The following is a 19071-nucleotide window of genomic DNA, read 5'->3' on the forward strand; positions in this document are numbered from 1 at the left end:
GTAGCAGACCACAGTGCTGAACAATATTCAATCCCTTCCTTTTGTCTTTCACTTCTACATGAAGTAGGGATAACAATTTCCCCTGAAAAGTGATTTAAGCAATACATACGTGTATTAAGAAACCTGCACCGTGCTATAATGAATATTAGACTTGCAGCATAAAGATAAAGACTGGCAAGCTGTGACTACTGGTAAGACCCGTCTTTAAAATTACAAATCTTACCAACAATAAGTACTTAACATGGTGCAGGTTTCTGGACGGTCTTACTGCTTTATGGGCAAAAGGTTAACAATGAAGTGCTATAAATATCAAACTTACAAATTACTACTCTATCCTAAAGTATAGGGGAAAAAGAGAGCACATGCCATTTGAAAACTTACCTCCATGTTCTGCAAACTTTGGGTTAGAAAGGATCTGTTTACAGAACTTCAGCCCATTTCTATACTGCTTATGTTCATAACACCTCTGTTGAAGAAGAACAGAGTACATTTATTCAAAAAATTTAGAGTTAAACTATTTCTGCACCCCTGAAATTAAGCATCAGTGCAGCTAGTGCTTTTAGAAAATGTACTAATATTTTAATGAACCCTATTTAATGAGCTTCCTGTGATTAAAAAGTCTTTCCATCACCAGAAAAAAGTGTATGTTAGTAAGAACATAAATTTAAATGTATAATTGAAGACACATTATCATACAGCAATTTCTCAGATAAGTTACCACAGGAAGCATAAGTGCCTACAGAGATTCAACCTTCCTTTAACATAAAGGCAAACCTTATGTCATAACGCATCTTGGTAAGCATTCAACTCACTTTGCCTCAATTCTCTTTCACAGAAACACCATGAGACAACCTCCAACAACCATACAGGCAGGAAAGAAAATTAAATCACTGGAACTTGGCTTAAACTATCTCTGAAAGCAATGTCTTGCAATCAATTTGAATACCACATATATCTCATATACATCCAAACTTTCAAAACTGGTATATGCTAACATTATCTTGCCATACTGGAAATTAAAACATTCCTCTACAGTTTTATTAAATCCAAATCTAACAATTTCCTTGTGTTTGAGTCTCATTTCATTATGCAAGGTGACTGCAATGCAAAATGGCACACAGCATGAACTTCTAAAACCAGTTTTAGCATTTTACTTCTGTCAATCCACTCCCCGTGCTCATCTTTAAATAGAAGCCAAAGGAGGAAGACGTAATGTTGTAAACACCAATTCACTCACTTTAAATCACTTAAGCAAACGCTAGGAATTTCTTCGGTTTCATTTTACTGTAATACCAATGGCCTGACTTGAGTATAAGAGTAAAGAAACACACATTGCTTGAGCACAGACCCAAATCCTACGGTAACTAGGAAGTCGCTCATAACAGGATCTCACTAACTCTAGTTGACCAGTTCTGGTGGCAGGATGGCTGACAGGAGTGTAAAAGTGGGTACAGCTGACAGCGTTCAAGTCCTCCTAAATAAGTTGTTGTTCAGGATTCCACCTTTCCTCACACTGCTCCAAATTAACTACACAAGAGCACTCATAAGCACGTATGGACACCATTAGTCCTCTAAGCACTCCCATCAAAAAAAGTTAGGAGGGGCAGGCCCAACAGGTCCTCCCATCAAGCACAAAGTTCTAAAAATAAAACTTTAGAAGTTACACCAATGTTATGGAAAAGCTTAAAAAAGAAAATGGTGTATGTATCTCAACTTCTCTGCTTTACGTTGCTTTTGCAACACTGGTACACCAGTAAGTGGATGTATTATTTTCTAGGTACTGAAGACATACAGCTGAAATATCAAGGCTGAAGACCAAGAGGCATCACAAACCAAGGACCTTGCTCCCCCTTATCCTGTCACCACCCTTTGGAGAAAGGGAATCATGGGAAAGGAAAGAGGAGGAGGAGAAGGAAGATGCTCAGAGAGAGCATCCAAAGCAAGATGGACTCAGAGAGGAACATGTCAACAAAAGAATGACAGAATGGTTTGGATTGGAAGGGACCTTGAAAGATCATCTAGTCCAATGTCCCTGCCCATGGCTTTCACTACATCAGGTTGCTCAAAGCCCTGTCCAACCCTGACTTTGAACACCTCTAAAAGACAACTCACTCCATCACTAAGGACAGGAAAAGTTAGCAGGGCAACCACCTAGCAAAGGAAGATCAAGGGTTAGGTAAGAGGAAATCTGTATAGGCATCTTTTTTTCTTTTTTATTAAACTTGACTGGTTATTATTTACACCTTTTAGTCACTACCTGCTTTCAAGTAGCTGGCTGAGTCACTTTAATCAGCCACTGGTCAGAGCTGACAGAGAGCTTACAGGTGACAACACAACAGGATCAAGCCTTTTTTTTTTTTTTTTTTTTGATTGAAATCATCACTCACATAAGTTACCGCCCAGGCCTCCTCCCTGAAAGCAGAACTGCCATTTGGTCCCACCTAGGTGGGTGTGAGAGCAGCAAAACCTGTCACAGAAGTGGTGCAGCCACAGGAACTTAAGAACACGTCTGCAGTGTAACTAACGCACTGTCACAAGCAGAAAGGGTACTTTGGGGTTTCGCAATTTGCCTTTAAGTACAGCTGCTCAGATGCTGGCTATGAACATGAAATCTTATCTCTGAACAGTTCCATTTTACATACTCTAACAACCAGTCTTTCACCTTGAGGTTTAAGGAAAGTCAGCCAAGATGGTATATATGCTACAGACAGGAAATATTTGCACATAGATTTTTCTCGGAGTAACACAGAACTTAAGATGCAAGGTATTTTGTGTAACAGAGTAAACTCACTGAGAATTGTAATAAATCCTCCCTTTAGGCTGCAGGGAGGAAAAATTTACGAGTTTATATCCACTTACATCTACAGAAAGGTTCCCATCGACCCAGAGAACACTGGATAGGACCAATAAATTATCAGGAACTGATCATGTACTTTTATCACCTGAAGTACCAAATGAGGAACTAGCCATAGCTGCATATATCCCCCAGCGAAGTATCATAGGCCTCCATTTTCAGGTGTTTCTAGATCAAGACAAGTTGGACTGATTTGCTATATACAACTTCTCCAACCTTTCATGTTAATATGTCAAGCCTATTTCATTCTGTTAATGGAAACATTTCAAATTGTGTCATTTTATGGGTTTTCTTATTCTATGTATGTATTCCATGTACACATTGTATGTTTTGACAGTGGAAGGAAGGGAACAAATGAAATTGAGTTCATGTTTTGTCCTTCTTCAGAAAGGAAGATTATTCCATCAAAGCGGGTCCAACAGCATCACTGAGACTCCACTACTTGAAGCCATGCATACACCTATGTCCTTCTCCAAAGGTGAGAGAGAGAGAGAGAGAGAGAGAGAGAGAGAGAAGGAAGTCAGGAATGCAGCATATGCCACCATGGCTGGTAGAAACCCTGGTGAATCTGTGGCTTCAAGGAACAGAAACATGAAAGAAAAATCATTTAAGAAAAAGGAGATAGTAAATATTGAAAAGGGGAAAGGAAGAACAAAAAGAATAACACAAGGAAAGATGAGCGTGAGTAATACAGAGCATGGGAGAGAAAATCCCTAAGGGAGTCAGTAGTTTCTGAGCAAGAGGAGAAAAAAGAACCAGTAGTAATAATTAAAAAAAAAAAAAAAAAAATCACAGAAGCAGGAATGGTGACATCTCAAGTATTCTTGGGACATAAAGATACAGGCTTGCTAGAAGCAGAAATTTTCTTCGTCTGGGTAGTTTGTTTCCTCCCAGATAAATAGTTTGTAGTAGTCATTCCCAGGCCTCCAACCCTTACATTGGGACAGCTGTTCTGCAGAAGTAACATACATCTCTGTTACAGAGACTGCTAAAAGAGCACAGTTGCCTCCTCTAAGCTAAACTCCTGCATATATACATTTCCAAAGCCAGCAGTCAGAGCCTGCTTGTGATGCTTGACAGACAAGTGTTCCAGCTACAGCTTGTGACATCATGCAATGAGAAAACATAAAAGCTAAACTTCTAAGAAGTAAGGTTAAGGCTAATGCTTTAAAAGAAAAGAATCTGACTCCCCATCAGCACAGAACCTCTATTACACATTTGCTGCCCTTCAAAGCTTTTTCCTTTAATAAGTTACTAGATCTTTTAAGATATCTAACAAGCTTTTCTATACATGCTGTGGCCAGAATTACAGCCTACTCCAAACACACAAAAGATTCTTTTTATAACCTTTAACTCATTTTCTATATTTATAGCAAGGAAATAGCACCTGCTTTAATACAATTCTACAAAGAATTAATAAGATGAGGCAGACAGAGTATGACTCCTTCAAAATCATGCAAGACCATAGCAGGTAGGAGAGAATTTGTATCTGCACCACTCCCATACCATCAAGCATTTATTCAATGGATCTGAATGCATGGTGATTACGAGAGAGACTGACGGTGAAATTATAATGAACAAAGCAGCCCATATTCTCTAGAATCCCAAGTCTAAGGTGGAAGGAGGGCTCATGTTCTGGCCTTCGGATCCCTGAGCTGTATTAGGGCATCTGTGCAGAATCAGTCTTTGGCTTAGCATGCCAAGTGTGAATTATTTCCTCCGCATTTCTTCCTCGATGGCTGCCATCAAGAAAGGTGAAAAGACTTAACTGTTTACAGCTTACCTACGTCTGGACAGCTAACAGCTACATGGAGTTTGTTCCCTCCCTCACCCCAGTTTTCCAGTTTTGAATCTTCCCTCCCTAGTGTATCTACTTTCTAAACCTTGTTATCAAACCTACAGCTAGCAAATAAGACTGACTTGGATTCTAAAGCAACTGCTCTGGTTACGCACGAGGTTATACACATGGGCCATGCTACTGATTATAGTTGGACTCCTAAGGTCTGCTGACAATAGCACAGAGATGACCCATGTCCAAACTTAATTCAGCATTGTTTTCTTTATATATCGTATAAGCAAATACATTTTCATAAGTGCATTTTAGAAATTTTACAGCTGTAAGTTTGAAAGGTACAGAAGTAGGCTCTCTAGTTCTTTGCTACCTGTAAGCACGCAGCACATTTTGCCTCTGACATATTCCTTCCCTCTCAAAATAGACATTTTAATGGTCAAGTACATATGTTTCCAACTAAAATGCAAGGATAATAGTCAAGTGCAGCATTTTGACATGCAGGTATGTATCTCAGCATCAAACACACAGCATATGGCAGACCAGATTCTACCATTACACATGAAATATTTTGCACATATGCACTTCCAGAAGTGCAAATCCTCTTTATCACAAAGCAGTCTTCATGTCCTGCAAGCATTTAATAACCAAAGTAAATAATTTAATAGCCATCCCAACTTAAATTTGCTATTTGTAAGACATTTTATAATCACTACACTGCAGATTAAAGTGTCCTGTATGTTCAGTAACATCAATAGTTAACAACAGGTTTAACTCAGTATAATGCCAGGAGTTACCACAGGTCTTACTAGAAGCTTCACAGCACAGTGAATTTACACTGCCACTAGGTATGACTCAACTTAACCCAAGCAAAAAATCACCTAAATCACAACAGAGAAAGCAGAAAACTGCCTTTCTAGCAGGGGCACTTAAGAAGATGCGTATGTCCAATCTAGCCGATTCAAAAGTATTTCAAAACCACTTCGCAGTAGTAAAAAAAAAGTCTCATAAGAGTCCATCCAGGCTGGATTTTGCAGCTGATTAAGCAGGTGAGAAGCAGACCCAAGTGTCTCATGAGCAAGCTGAAGATAGTCATAGGAGAACAACATACAGGAGAAGCTACCTTTTGTCTTCTTACCTGGAAGCATGCAAAACTAGAGGTTTTTCCTCAAGAATAAGTACCAAAGCAAAGAAGGTACCATTTGCTCCCCAAGCTCACAAATGGGAGCACTGGGGTGTTATTGATTGCTTTCTTTTTATTCTTATTTGGACCAGCACAGCTGGTTATATGAAAGAGTGGGGGGAGAGTAAAAACGATATACCAGACCCAGGTGTGTGGGATGGGATCACATTCCCAATTGTTATGCCCTTTGAACTGGAACATTAACAATAGCATGCAATTTCTACTAAAAAGACAGAATTTTGCAAAAAACAATATGAAGAACTTTTAACTGTTTTCTCTTCTAAGGTTACATATTTTCCCAGGTCACAATTTTAACTCCAACTTAACACTAATGTTTTAAACTCCCATGTCTGCCAATTAATTGTATTAAAACAAATGCAAACTCAAATACTCTAAAAAAAAAAAACCACAAAACAAAACAAAACCCACAAAAACCCTAAAACCACCACCAAAAATCCCGCAGGAAATCACTTCTCACTGACCGTAACTCCATTAAAGCCAGCATCCTCATTTAGTCAATGCTATGATGGCCTAGCCAAAGAATATGATTTTCTTCACCAAACGAGTACCAAAATTGGATTCAGCCCCAAGAGAAAGCAGAGATGCAAACTTAATTTCTCATTGCTAGTCCACTGTACTCAGCCTCTCTTCGTCAGCAGGTTACGTAGCCTGTGTCATCATAAGAGGCAATATATCGCAGACTATGCCCCATCATATACAAGAGTTACCTGATAGGACAACTGATCTACACATGGGCACAGGCAAATTTTTTACTTGCATCTGAAAGTCCCAGGAGAAATTACAATGGAGAACGGGGCTGCTCTGCCAGAACAATTCAGGGATTCGACACTCTGCTATCCTCTTCCCTGAGGGTTTGTGAGGCTTGAGCAGAACCAAGGTGGACAAATCCTTTCAACTACAGCAATGTGCTCCTTAGCAGACTCCACAGTTTCTCCCCCTAGCAGCCATGAACAGGTACACTTGTGGCATCACGTAGCAATGTTGGCAACTACAATGCCGTAAGACCTTTGGCAGCAGAAAGTGTCAGCATACTTGGCCTTAGCATTAGCGAAGGTGTGCACTTACAATGCATGATATGCATGTCTGCCACTCAGACACTCTGCTATCTATTTCTTTAGCACAGTTCAGATGCACCAACTTAAAAGATGGTAAGTCCAGGCACTGCGCAGCTCAAGGCTGTTTTCCAGCACAGTTACTCTCTCTACAGCTAGACTAGATCAGGTCAAGTCACTAAGGTGCACTAATTCAAGCTAAATGTAGTAAAGAAGATTCTGAAAGCTGGAAGCATTAGGAGCAACTACTCACCGTGAATTAGTGGGTCTTTTGAGCACTAACCGTATCAAACAGCTCAACAGCTCTAGGCAAAAGCTTCCACCACGCTGATTCAGTTTCACGACAAATACAAGATGTTTAAACTCAAGGACTGAAAAAACCCACACAAACCTTACAGATACGTTAATGCTGAAAAACTCTGGGGCAAACTTGCATGATTTTTTGCTGTCAATTCAAAACCAATCATCCTCTCCCATTGCTCTGTGGTGTTAATGAACAGAACTTCTGTGTAAGAAACAGCTTCTGCAATTGCCTAATTGAAGAGAAAGAAATCCTCCTGCACAGTTTGCCTTACTTTTTGGAAGAGACCGATACCTTCATTACTAGCATTGCTTGGTAGAATTTAACCAGAGGAACAGAACAAGTTCAAACTGAAATTACTTAGGAAAAAGATAAGAAATATGTGTACCTTTTCATTTAATACTGAGGCAGAAAAAAAAAAAAAAATCTATGCTATGTCTATGCTTTTGAATTGGCCTCATTCCTGTATTTGACAAAATCTGGCTGGAAACAGCTGCTGACAAATAGTTACAGCTCTTCTAGAAGTAAAACTAGAAATTCTCACTCACTGAAGCAAGAATCTTTCTGAAAAATTTGTTATTCAGCATCAGTTCTACTGGCCACTACTTGCTTACTTTAATCTTTCCTTCTTGGGGGGAATTACCATTAATTTGGCCATGTCAACTGAGATCAGCTGACTTCTGTCCATTACCCTGGAACCCCTACGTTCAGGCTTCACCTCTGAATTTCGCATGAAGCTGACTGGACCTCACAAAAGATCTGGTATGCACAGGATATATTTGGTTTTGAATGATCATTTGAAACAACTAAGTAAATCAGTTCAAACTCCAAGATATGGCATGAAAAGGTCTAAAGGAGCCCACACAACAGGTTGTTCTGGACTTATACGAACATTTCAACTCAGCTGTATCTCGCAACATAGCCCAAAACACATGGTGAGGCTACTGACATTTTCTACTCATGTATTATGTCCAGAGTACTTTTCACCCTTATCTCCAAGATATATGAGATGTTCTCTCGTAGCACTGAGGCATTGTGAAATAGTTAAACGTGGCTAGTAAGGTAAGAAAGGTTGTTCTACAACATTACAAGGTATGCTAACTTGATTGTGTGGTATCATAGAAGCAAACGGAAATCCTTGAAACAAGTCTCATTGACCTCAGTTTTAAGGGTGGCAATGAATAATTGTTCATTTTCTCTAAATCCCCTATCAGCAAAATCGGAAAAGACGTAACTCCTTATCACCACTCTTGTTGCATTGACACAGTGCTACTGTGGACGAGAGATTTAAACTTGAGATGCCCAGAAATTGCAATCAGCAAAAACTCATTAAGAAAACCTTGGAAAAACAGGAACGAACACAACTTGATCAAATTCTAACCGAAATAAAGGGTAGTACCACATAAACTGGATTAATTCCATTGCCCCAAGTAAGATTAGTTTCGGATCATTACAAAAAACACTTTGGGTTCAGCTAAGAGTACCTGTAGCTGTAACAACACAAGACCGGCTATGATCTTACTACCATGAAGAAATTAGGATGTGTTTCTATTAATAAGTCTTTTATTTTCATAACTGAAACAAGTAAGGAACAAAATTATACTGCTCCTCAGAAACTTACAGCAGGGAATCCTGTTTCTACAATTTCTGACAGCCCCAATAACAACAAATGGCCTAATTCGGTGAACAGGCTTTAGTAACAGCAGTATTGCTCAAGTGATTCCTTAATGGTATCCTGGAGTCTCAAACAGTAATTAATTTCTTTAGCAAGTTTGAGAAATATTTCTGAAAAACAAGAACAGTGACTCTGCTTAAAGCAGCAGGTCTGTTCTTTACTTCCATTCCAATGTTTCAACCAAGACATAATTTTTCCTATTACTTTTGGCAAAGCCAAGCGGGGTATTCCTTCTGGCAAAGGAAAAACAAGCGATTGACATCTCAACAGCCAAGACATTGGAAAAGCCTTGTTAGCAATTGCATGTTTCAGATGAGATAGTATGTGGTGAAACTCCAGTGGTGAGCATACTTGATTACTGTAGTGTCATGCAAATGCAACCATGATTGCATGCAAAATGTGCTAATTTATTTGGTTACTGATAAAAGTGAAATTCTGGAAATTGGTCTTTAATCTTGAATCAAGATCACTTAAGAAGAGATTTTCAAGTCTGCCACCTCAGCGACCTTGAAGTCAGCACCTGAACTTCTACAAGACAGAACAGTATTTTTAAAGGACTGGTGCTGGTGAAAGTGTTAGTGAAGGAGAAGCACAGGTCTGTCTAGTTTGAAAGTGGAGGGACAGGGAGCAGATTCTGGAATGAAGAAATAGGAAGACAGCCCAGCAGGAAGAACTTGGCATATTTACAGCAGAGACATTGCAGAGACGCTGTTCAATAGGCTTTCTTATCATTAGGAAGTTCCTGTATCTTTTAGTAGAACACTTGTCAAAGCCAGCATGGAAAGGAAGACGACCAGCTCAAAGACAAATACCATCAAGCACGGTAGCATCACCACAGAAACGGCTAACTAAAGGTGAAATTCAAACCCCCCCTCTCTTGCAGCAGACACCTTGGTTACTGTAATAACCCACTGGGGGACACAGGTTCTGGCCATGCCTAATCAAGCCTGCCTAGCACATAAGGTAACTGATACAGAGATTGAAGATGTATGGCTCTCCAGACATCATGAAGACCACCGATAATCACCAGTCCTGAACAAACTGAGAAACTCTGACCTGCATACAACATAATACACACAAGCCCAGACCAGCATGGCACCTTGCTGCTTCAGTATGCTACTTCTACAGTATGTACTAGAGTTACAAATCAGTAAAACTATTTAAACAAGGCCTGAACACACTTAGTTCCTCACTTGAATTGTTTGTTTGCATCATAAAATACAATGATGTTTCACTTCTTAAATGCTTGAGACTTCTCCCCGCTCAAACTGTATTCAGCTAGAGGCTAAGCCCACTAGCAATAGTGAGAAGTATTTGCATCATCTTACTCTGCCAGAACATCATGACTCCAAGAAGTTTATCCTCTGCTGCTTAAAGGAACTGAAAAACTCTTCCACATAATATATGGCACCTCCAGTAGATTTGTATTTAGTATTTCTTCAATACATTTTCAATATATTTAACTTCTACGTCCAAACAAAAGTTAATTGAATATTGTCTTTGGGATTTGTGAAATAAAACTGAATATATTTGATGAACCATACCTGATCAAATACAGTGGCTGAATAATTTGGCAAAATGCCAGGAACGTTCATCAGTTATATTTAATAAAAAATTAAAAAAACAAACAAACAAAAAAAAACCCCAGTCATTCCTACTTCCTACAACTACTAGTTTTATACTTGCTAGTAACAAGAGGGGGCAAAAATGGAGTAAACTGCTTTTTCCATTACTTCATAGGGCATTCAGCCTTCTGGGTACCAAAAAGTCAGCTTCTCCATTCCTTTGACTCCTGCGTTTGCTATTCTACCCTTCCCTCTGCCTCCACCTGAATTCTTCTTGAGTAATATCTGGTCTGCCTAGAGATTACGTGTGTCCAAAAGAATTATATGGACTCAATTAATTTTAAATGTTCAAATGGATCAAAAACAAAAAGGGAAAAATGTAGAAATCCACTTTTCATCTAAATTCCACAGAAACTTTGAGCAGAAGAACAGGAATATCTACCTGCAGGCTTAACAGCAAATAGTTAAAACTATAAAAACAATATAAGCTAGAAACTTTCTTTTTAATGGAAGTGCAAGTTTAAGCAGAATGGCGATCGATAATCCTGTGGATTTTTTTTTTTTTATTCAAACTAATCATGCAGATCGCTTTCCCTTTGTACTACAGGAACACTAAACTGTAAAATGCCTTTCAAATGGAAAAATGTTTCTATTAGAACCTCCACATACCTGTAAAGTGACTAGAAGAGGTTAGTCTAGTTAAGTGTGTTGCAACACGCAAAGGCAAAGTGCACATGCTTCTGAACTCAGAATTTGCCAGTTAAGTGGAAATGCTGGTTTGCAAGCAAATCCACATGCAAAAGAAACTTACTGATCATGTAAGATGTTTACTACAAAACAAACAAAAAACCCCCAAACTCTGAAAGCTAGTTATTGCCTTTCGCTATGGAAAGCTGGGCAGCTTGGTGTAGACCTTAACATTTAACATTTGTGTTACAGGCATACTTCTTAAAAATGGCAAAGAAATGAGTCCTCAGGAACCTACACACAAAATCAGTTTGCTTTTTTTCATTTTATGCTTCACTTACAAAAATACAAGGCTGTTACCTACTTAACTCTTGTGTTTACTACCTCCATGAAAATCAGAATGTGAATGATTTTATATTTCTGTGAACAGCCTGTGTACCAATAATTATCTATTTGAAGGGTAATGCATCCTTTCAATACCACTTGGGCTGCTTCCCAAAGCATCTGCTGAAAAAAAAATCTCATCCAGGCACGCTCAATGGAACAACTCCGTGGTCTGCCCGGGCCAGGAGACAGCATGTGCCGAACCAGGGCCAGACAATCAGACCACCTCGCTAGCTGGCCGGGGGCTCAGAGGTCCTGTCAGGGAGCCCACTGCCCAGGCAGACTCAAGCTACTCTTGCTGCTGTTCAGCCACCCATGGGCCAAAGGAAGAGGCGGCAGAGGATACAGCATAATGAAGGGTTACAGTCTCCTGAAAAGAAGGCAAAGACCAAAGAGAGGCTGCAGGAAGAGAGAGGTGGAGTAAAGGCACAGGAGTAGGGAAGTAATGTTCCTTTGGACTTGCACTGATAAATGGGACTTCCTAAAAGACGCCTCACTAATTCAAGTCAAACACTTAATCAAAACTTCACAAAGTAGGGCCATTATCCATAACAAGGCAGACAAGTAGTTCATTAGCCAAATTTTCAGAGTGATGAAAACCAGCTTCAAGCCTTTTCTGTTCACCACGTGCTACAAAGGCACCTAATCACAGGGCAGTCTTAATACTAGACTACACGGTCACAGGCTCATCCCTGCAAGATACAGGAAAACATCAAAATGCCAGAAAAACTTTTAGCCTACCCAGTACCTGAAACTCTTGTATTTTTATTAAAGTTAAAAAAAGGACAAAATTAAAATTCCTTCAGTCTATAGAAATCTGCTTGGACCGGAGCACACCTTTCTTTTTTCTGACCTGAACCAAATTGCGAAGCTTTATCCAACTCACAGGCACTGAGCCAGCTTTTTCTCCAAAGAAACTCTTACTCTTCCCTTGGTTCCTGCCCTCCACAGAAATACTCAGCCAGCCATGCACCAAGCTCAGGGGAAAAAAAAACCAAAACAAAACAAAAAAATAAAACCAACAAAACCCCAAACCAGTCAGTTTTAAACACAGACAGGCTCCTCGATTCACTTTGTCTTGTAACCACACAAGCCATCCTCAATGCAAAGGAATATGGGTGAGTGAGCAACAAGGCTACTACTTTCCCAGCTCATAACACACCAAAAATTACACACTTGGTACAAGGCCATACCAACTCCCAAGGAGGACTGAATCTTTCAAACTAGAAGTAAGCTTTACAGTTCACTGTATCTACTTTTTAACCCCAACTGAAGCTGCACATCTCACGATGAGATGCCTGTACACAGGGATTTCTAGTTCTACAGATTTATTTCATTTTCACAAAATATTTTGAAAAGAGAAGTGACAGAAGGCTACACTCATCCCCCCCACTCTAAGTGGCAGAAGTTTACAGAGCCGTAAGAGTGCTGTTACTCCAAGATGACTACAGTACTCATCTTGCTTCTGATCTCTGGAAGGATCCAAGAGAGCAGTCTAAGCCTCTTTGAAACAAGACATAAGATTTTTAGACAAAACTGACTTTTTTTGAGAGAAAGCAATATAGTGCTTGACCCAGATAACAGAGTCTTTTAAATAAATCCACTGAAGTTGCTCACTAACGTGAATCTGTAGTTCTCAATTCACCCCAAGTCCTTAGGAACACAAGGTTCCTGCAACACCGCACCAAAGCTGAAACAAGTTCCTTAAAACGCAACTGAACTGTGCACGCTTTGGTGGTATTTGGACTGCACGCTATCTTAATCTCATTCTGAAAATGAGGTTTATTGCCTAAATTCCACTGCACTTTCTTTCATCCACACGCCGGCTGCCACCCGGAAAAATCGATCGTCAAACTCGAACAAGAGTTAGCTGTAAATCAAACTTCGGAAAGACTTCAAAACCTTCATCCTTCTCCGCTTCCTCCTGTGAAAGCCATCTTCCCCACCGACCAACAAATCTGGTCACTGCCTACGGCAAAGATCTGAGTTATTAAAAAAAAAAAAAAAAGCCAAGGAAAAAAAAAAAGAAAAGCTCTGGGCAGAGCGGCCGCAGACAGCAACCCGACGAGTGAAGCGGCCGCGGGGGTACTTCCACGGAGCCGCTGGAGTGCCTCGCCGCGGCCAGCGCTGGGGCACGGGGCAGCCCCTCGGCCCCGGCCCCGCGGCTCTGCCCGCCGGCGGGCAGCGGCTCGGGTGGGCGAGAGAGGCGGCTGCACACCCCCACCACCGCCCCCCGGCGCTCCTCCGGCCCCACGCCCGGGCGGGACGGGCCGCGGGTGACAGGCTCCCCCCGGCCCGGCCTGCCCCGGCAGGAAGGAGCCGGCGGCCGGGCCGCCGCCAAGGGCCGGGGCGGTGGCGCCGGGCCCGCGGGACGGCGCCGAGGCTCCGCTCCACCGCCAGCCCGGTGAACGAGCCGGGGCAAGGCGGGGGGGCGGGGGGGGGGGACGGGGACCGCCGCCTTCCACCTGCCCGGGCCTCCCGCCCCGCCACTCACCAGGATGCGCTTGAAGAGCGCGTTCTCCTTGGGCGGCAGGCTCACCGACGGCATCCTCCCCGCCGCTCCCGCCGCTGGCTCCGGCGCCGCCGAAGGGGCTCCGGGGAGGGAGGGAGGTGGGTGGGTGGGTGGGGGGGGGGGGGGGGGCGGACGGGTGGGCTGCGTCCCGTCCCCGCTGCTCGCTCGCCGCTGCCGGGAGCCTCCCCGCCGGAGCCTGGCTGCCACCGCTGCTACCGCCGCCTCACCACCCACCCACCCCCGCCGGCCCTCCCTCCCTCCTTCAAACGGCCGCGCTCTCGCCGGCCGACGGCCCGGCCCCTCCCGGCCGCCGTCTGCGCGCCGGGCAAGCCCCGCGCCGCGCCGAGCCGAGCCCCGGGCGGCGGCTCACGTGGTAACTGAGCAGGCCGGAGAGAAGCGCCGCCAAAATGGCCACCGCGGAGGGCTTCCCCAGCCGGGTCACGGCGGGCCCCGCGCATGCGCCGCGACCCCGCGCCGGCCCCGCCCCCCCGCCAGGTGTGCCGGGCCGTGCCGAGCCGAGCCGAGCCGGGGATGGCCCGTCCCCGGCCCGGCCCGCCCCGTCCCGCCCGCTGAGTCAGGCCCTGCGTGTCCCTGCCCGTAACCCCGTGCTTGTACGTCAGGCTGTCGCCCGCGCAGCGCCGTCACGGATTAGCCCTGAGGAGGGGGGGGGGGTGGGGCAGCGCCTTCTCCGCGCGCGCGGGCGTACGGCAGAAAGGGGCGGGGGCTGGTCAGGCGTCGCCCTGCCCACGCCCGCCCGGTCTCGCGGAGCCGGTTCCAGGCGCGGGGAGGACAGGTCAACCCGCTCCGGCTGCCGCTCTCTACCGTCAGCAGACGCGGTTAAGGGCGGGGCGGGGCGTGGCGTTGCGCAGCAGGCTGCCGGCCCGCCGGGCCTCGTGCGGGGGAGCGCGTCCGCTCGCGGCGCTGGGGGGGGCGGGGGGGAGAGGCGGGGCGCGTGGAGGCTCCTCCCCCTCCCCGTGGGCGGAGCCGGGTCGATCCGACAAGATGGCGGCGGCGCTGAGGGCGGGGGAGAGGTTGCGGTTGGTGGCGGGAGCGCCGAGGCTCGGTGAGACGGCGGTGGGGGCGGAGCGGGGCCTGGCTCGCCGTGAGCTCGGGGTGGCGGGGAGCCCGTTGGGGTTCAGGCGAGTGGGAGTCTGTCGTCCTCTGCGCCGAGAGCGTGGTGCGTTAGCGGGCCGCGACGGTGCCCCGCGGCCTGTTCGCTGGACCGAACGCCGTGGGAGCTCGGCTGCCTGCGGGCGGAGGGCCCGGTGTCGTCCCCGTTAGCTGGAGCGTTCCTCGCTTCGTGCCTGGAATTAAAACAAGCTGTAGTGGCAATGTCCCTCTTGTTATTTTTTTTATACAAACCAATTAGGTTTTGCGGGTTTTTTTCGGTATTAAGTCGGTGCTGCTTCCAGGCTGGGGGGAGGACCCGCCGTTCCTCGCTGCAGCTGTGGTGCCGGTCCCCCTCGGGAAGGCAGTGCCGGGGGGTGGGAGCTTTCTGCAGGGGACAGTAAGAGGCGGTGCAAGCAAAAAATGGGGTAGGGTATGGGTTTTTGTGGCCGGGGAAAGGCACTTCTTTCAACTGTTGGCAGGGCCACATCCCCTCTCTCCTTTCCCTCGGATCAGGGAGTGTGTTATGGGGACCATTTATACGTGATAATTTGATCTGTTTGGGTGTTTTGTTGTTGTGGTTTGGTTTTGGGGTTTTTTTTCCCCCCCGATTTTATGAGTGTCAGTAACTGACTTGGTAGTCTAAACCTGAAAAACGTTAACACGTTTGTAACCTTCTGCCTTTTTAGCTTTTACTCGTTCTGCATTTGTTGCAAAAAGACGTAATTATGACCAACCGAACTGGTTTGGAGTTGGCTTGGCTTTTAGCACCACTGCTGCCTTGTGGGCTCTTGTAAGTGTTTTCGTTTGGTTTTGTTGAACTTAACTATTCCCAAACCATAGTGATCTGAAGGCAATGACTACAACCTACTTAGCAGATTGGGGTAATGGATGGTTGTAGCAGCTGTCGAGACTGAAGCATGATATGTGGATTACTTATTTTTTCCCAAATCTATCTTGCGCTTTTCTTTATAAAAATGAACAACTTATTAAGCTTCTCTCTGTTGCAAACTTAAAACAGCCACAACAGAAGAATTAATTCTTCAAGACTGTTGTTTTAAGGCTTTAACATTGTTTTCCCCAATGGATCTTAAAAAAAAAAACAAAAAAACAAAAAAACAAACCCTAGAGATGTGCCTAAATAATGTTGTGTTTATCAGACTACAGATGGATTCTCTTCTTGTTTTTCAGCTCTAGTCAATTGATTAAGACCCCCTTTTCCTGAGCAAAATGCAGATGTAAGATGTTCCCTGTTTCACAGAACTCACAGGCTTGATGTTGATAAAGCAAGCAGAGTGTAGTAGCTCTCATGAAGAAATGTGCAGGTCAAGGAGCACTCCCATGTGACAACACTCTTCAGGGTGGGGTGGATTCCCTTTGGGGCTTCCCCCATTTTTGGAGTGGTGGTGGATTGATTGACAGTAGGACAGCCCCCCCCCCCCCCCCCCCCCCCCCCCCCCCATCAGCCAGCAGAAAATGAAAAAGGTGTGGACAAAATGCCTCACTGGACATTTGATAATTTACTCTCTATTGTCCCACTTATGTATTGGTTTGCATTCCGATAATAGGAATTTCATATTCTGTAGAAATCTTTGTTCTCTGGTTGCAGCTGTGCGTTGTATAGCTGTTTATCATATACTGCTATTTTATAGCTTTTCAAGCAGCATAATGAAGACGTAATGGAATACGAAAGAAGAAAACAAGAGAAACAACATAAGTGTACAGGATGTTCATAGTAAGTATGTACATACAGATGCTTTTCACTCAGCTGAACACAAATTCTGCAGATCTTTGACTTCTGTTAGAAATCAAGATATTGGACTGACTTGCCTTCTTCCCTTAATACTTTACATCTTAGCTTTTGCTATTACTCTAACTCATTCCTGACTGATCTATATATTCATTTGTGTGCAATTTCATTGGCAGCTTTCTGTCTTGGACATGCAAACTTGGAAAATAACACATCTCTTACAGTGTCTATAATAAATTTAGGTCGCAAAGAGAATACCTTACAAGTGCTTTAGTGGCAGGGAGATCAAGGTCACTAAAAATAGCTTATCTTTGCCTCTCTTCTTATTTTAACAGGTTTACAGCGGGAAACATTTTTCTCAGTTTCACCTGTATATTACACATAGGAATGATTAAAAAGTCAATGCCCATAGACTTGCATTATAGTGCAAATTTTATGTGGTCATTGTCCTTTTCAATGTAAAAAACATAATTGTGTTTCTGCCAGCTAAAATGTCTATTGGGGATTATGGCCTCAGCAATTAATATGCCACATGACAGAATTGCTTATACTAGCTACTGAAAAACCTGTAGTGCTGTCGTTATTTTCCCATAAATATTCCTCTCCAGCTAAAAATATAGTATGCTTTGAGATGTTTCTAACCATCTATTTTTCTTGTTGCTAAGATTTTTTTTTTTCCTTCTCTTTCTTAGGTTGACAGTATGCTCAGTAAGAAGTAACATGATCACCAGTTGTCCTACAAATAAATGAGTACAACAGAAGTACAAAGTATCTAAATACTTATATGTTCATACATTTCATGTGCAGAATTATGAAATATATTGTAAGGTCTGGAAGAAACTGATGAAGACTGTTCTTGCTGCTTATATCGTTCTGCTGGTCTTGAAATTGTTTTATGTGGCATTCCTGTTTCATAGTTTATCAATGTTAATTTCAAAACTCTCTTTGTTATTCTGGAAGGTATATTACAAAATGACACCAGTTCAGAGGCAGTTTGGCAAATATTCCAGAAGTGTACTCTTCCCCTGCTATCATTTTCATTGTTAAATTTATAAAATAAGCAATAAGCAAATACAAGAATGGGATTTATGGGAAACCTAATAAAACTAATCTGTACAAATGCCAAAATGTGCATTTGCTACTTCACACATCAAAGAAGCAGCTTTTGACTCAGTCTTGACCGGGTAGACTTTCAGAGCTTGACGTAGTGACTTAAAGATGCCATAATTAAAGTTACACATATGTTTGCAAGCTTGATCTAGTGCCTTGGGTGCTGCTGCTGTTCTTCAGTCCTTTGTGGATTAATTTTTTTTTTTTAATTTTTTTTCTTTGCCTAGCGCTGACATGGAGCTTTGTCAGAGACGACAAAAATCAGAGGTGGCCAACCTCTAAATTTTGTGTGGGTCTTTATTATTTTTCCTTGCCAGGAAGCTTGCTTTGCTTTTGCTACTGCGTGCAAAGTTCAAATGTATTCTGTATTTTCAGAAAGCGAGGACTAAAACTCTGTCTTGCATCTTGGAGACTGCTTAACTGACCTGCAGCTCATGAGTCTGTCCCTTCCTCAGCGGCTATTACGTAGGTTCTACGGGGCACCACTGCTTTTCTCTCGTGCAGCTCTGAGGGGATAGTGCCAGTTCTGCCGTGTTTGTTCAGGGCGGTAGAGGGGGAGCCTGTGCGGTGCCTTGCCCAGGGCAGCTGCCTGTGTCATGGAGGAGGAGAGGCTGGCCTTCCCCTGGCTGCGCTTTCGGAATTGCTCGCTGCCTGAAAGGTGCCTGTAACCTCAGTGGTAAGACTGCGTGGCCGACATTGGTCTGCAGCGCGCGCACTGCCTTCTGAGCGCTTATGCCTTCGCCTTCTCTTCGTGCATCAAGGTCAGTCAAGGACAAAGGACGGAGAAAGGGGATAATGACAGTTGGCAGCATATGGCATTAAATAATCATTGATGGAACACCAAAGCTATGTATAGAGAAGGGACAAGTAACAGCGGGCAACTGTCTAACGATGGGGGGAGGAGAAGGGCAGCTGCACAGCTCTGACCCCGAGAGGCCCGCAACTTTTAACAGTGGTGATTTGCTTTCTCAATGTTTAAGTCCCCTCTCCTGGCGTTTAACCCGAGTGCCCTTTGCTGTGATTTTACTTCATTTCTCCAGATCTTTTCCCAGGCGTTGTTGGGAAAGGAACGCTCTGGGAG

The 19071-nt window shown here is 43.7% G+C and overlaps 2 protein-coding genes across 3 annotated transcripts in view; one reads left to right on the top strand and one right to left on the bottom strand.

The window, feature by feature from the left end:
* NAA15 (N-alpha-acetyltransferase 15, NatA auxiliary subunit) overlaps nucleotides 1-14552 on the bottom strand; it is a 41654-nt gene extending 27102 nt beyond the window's left edge. The window contains exons 1-2 of one of the 2 annotated variants that reach the window (XM_030008305.2): nucleotides 14006-14552; nucleotides 382-466 (exon numbers count right to left, since the gene is read on the bottom strand). In XM_030008305.2, coding sequence (XP_029864165.1) covers nucleotides 382-466; nucleotides 14006-14059 — 139 coding nt within the window. In that variant the 5' untranslated portion in view covers nucleotides 14060-14552. The remainder of the gene's footprint in view (nucleotides 1-381; nucleotides 467-14005) is intronic. The other variant, XM_030008315.2, reaches the window with a different exon arrangement.
* A 399-nt stretch (nucleotides 14553-14951) lies between these two features.
* NDUFC1 (NADH:ubiquinone oxidoreductase subunit C1) lies at nucleotides 14952-16866 on the top strand. The gene is made up of 3 exons (XM_030008339.1): nucleotides 14952-15086; nucleotides 15820-15923; nucleotides 16783-16866. The coding sequence occupies exons 1-3, from the start codon at nucleotides 15026-15028 to the stop codon at nucleotides 16864-16866; spliced, it is 249 nt and encodes an 82-aa protein (XP_029864199.1). The 5' UTR covers nucleotides 14952-15025.
* The last annotated feature ends 2205 nt before the right edge of the window (nucleotides 16867-19071 follow it).

Source organism: Aquila chrysaetos, chromosome 1 (genome assembly GCF_900496995.4).
Source record: "Aquila chrysaetos chrysaetos chromosome 1, bAquChr1.4, whole genome shotgun sequence".
Classification (NCBI taxonomy): Eukaryota; Metazoa; Chordata; class Aves; order Accipitriformes; family Accipitridae; genus Aquila; species Aquila chrysaetos.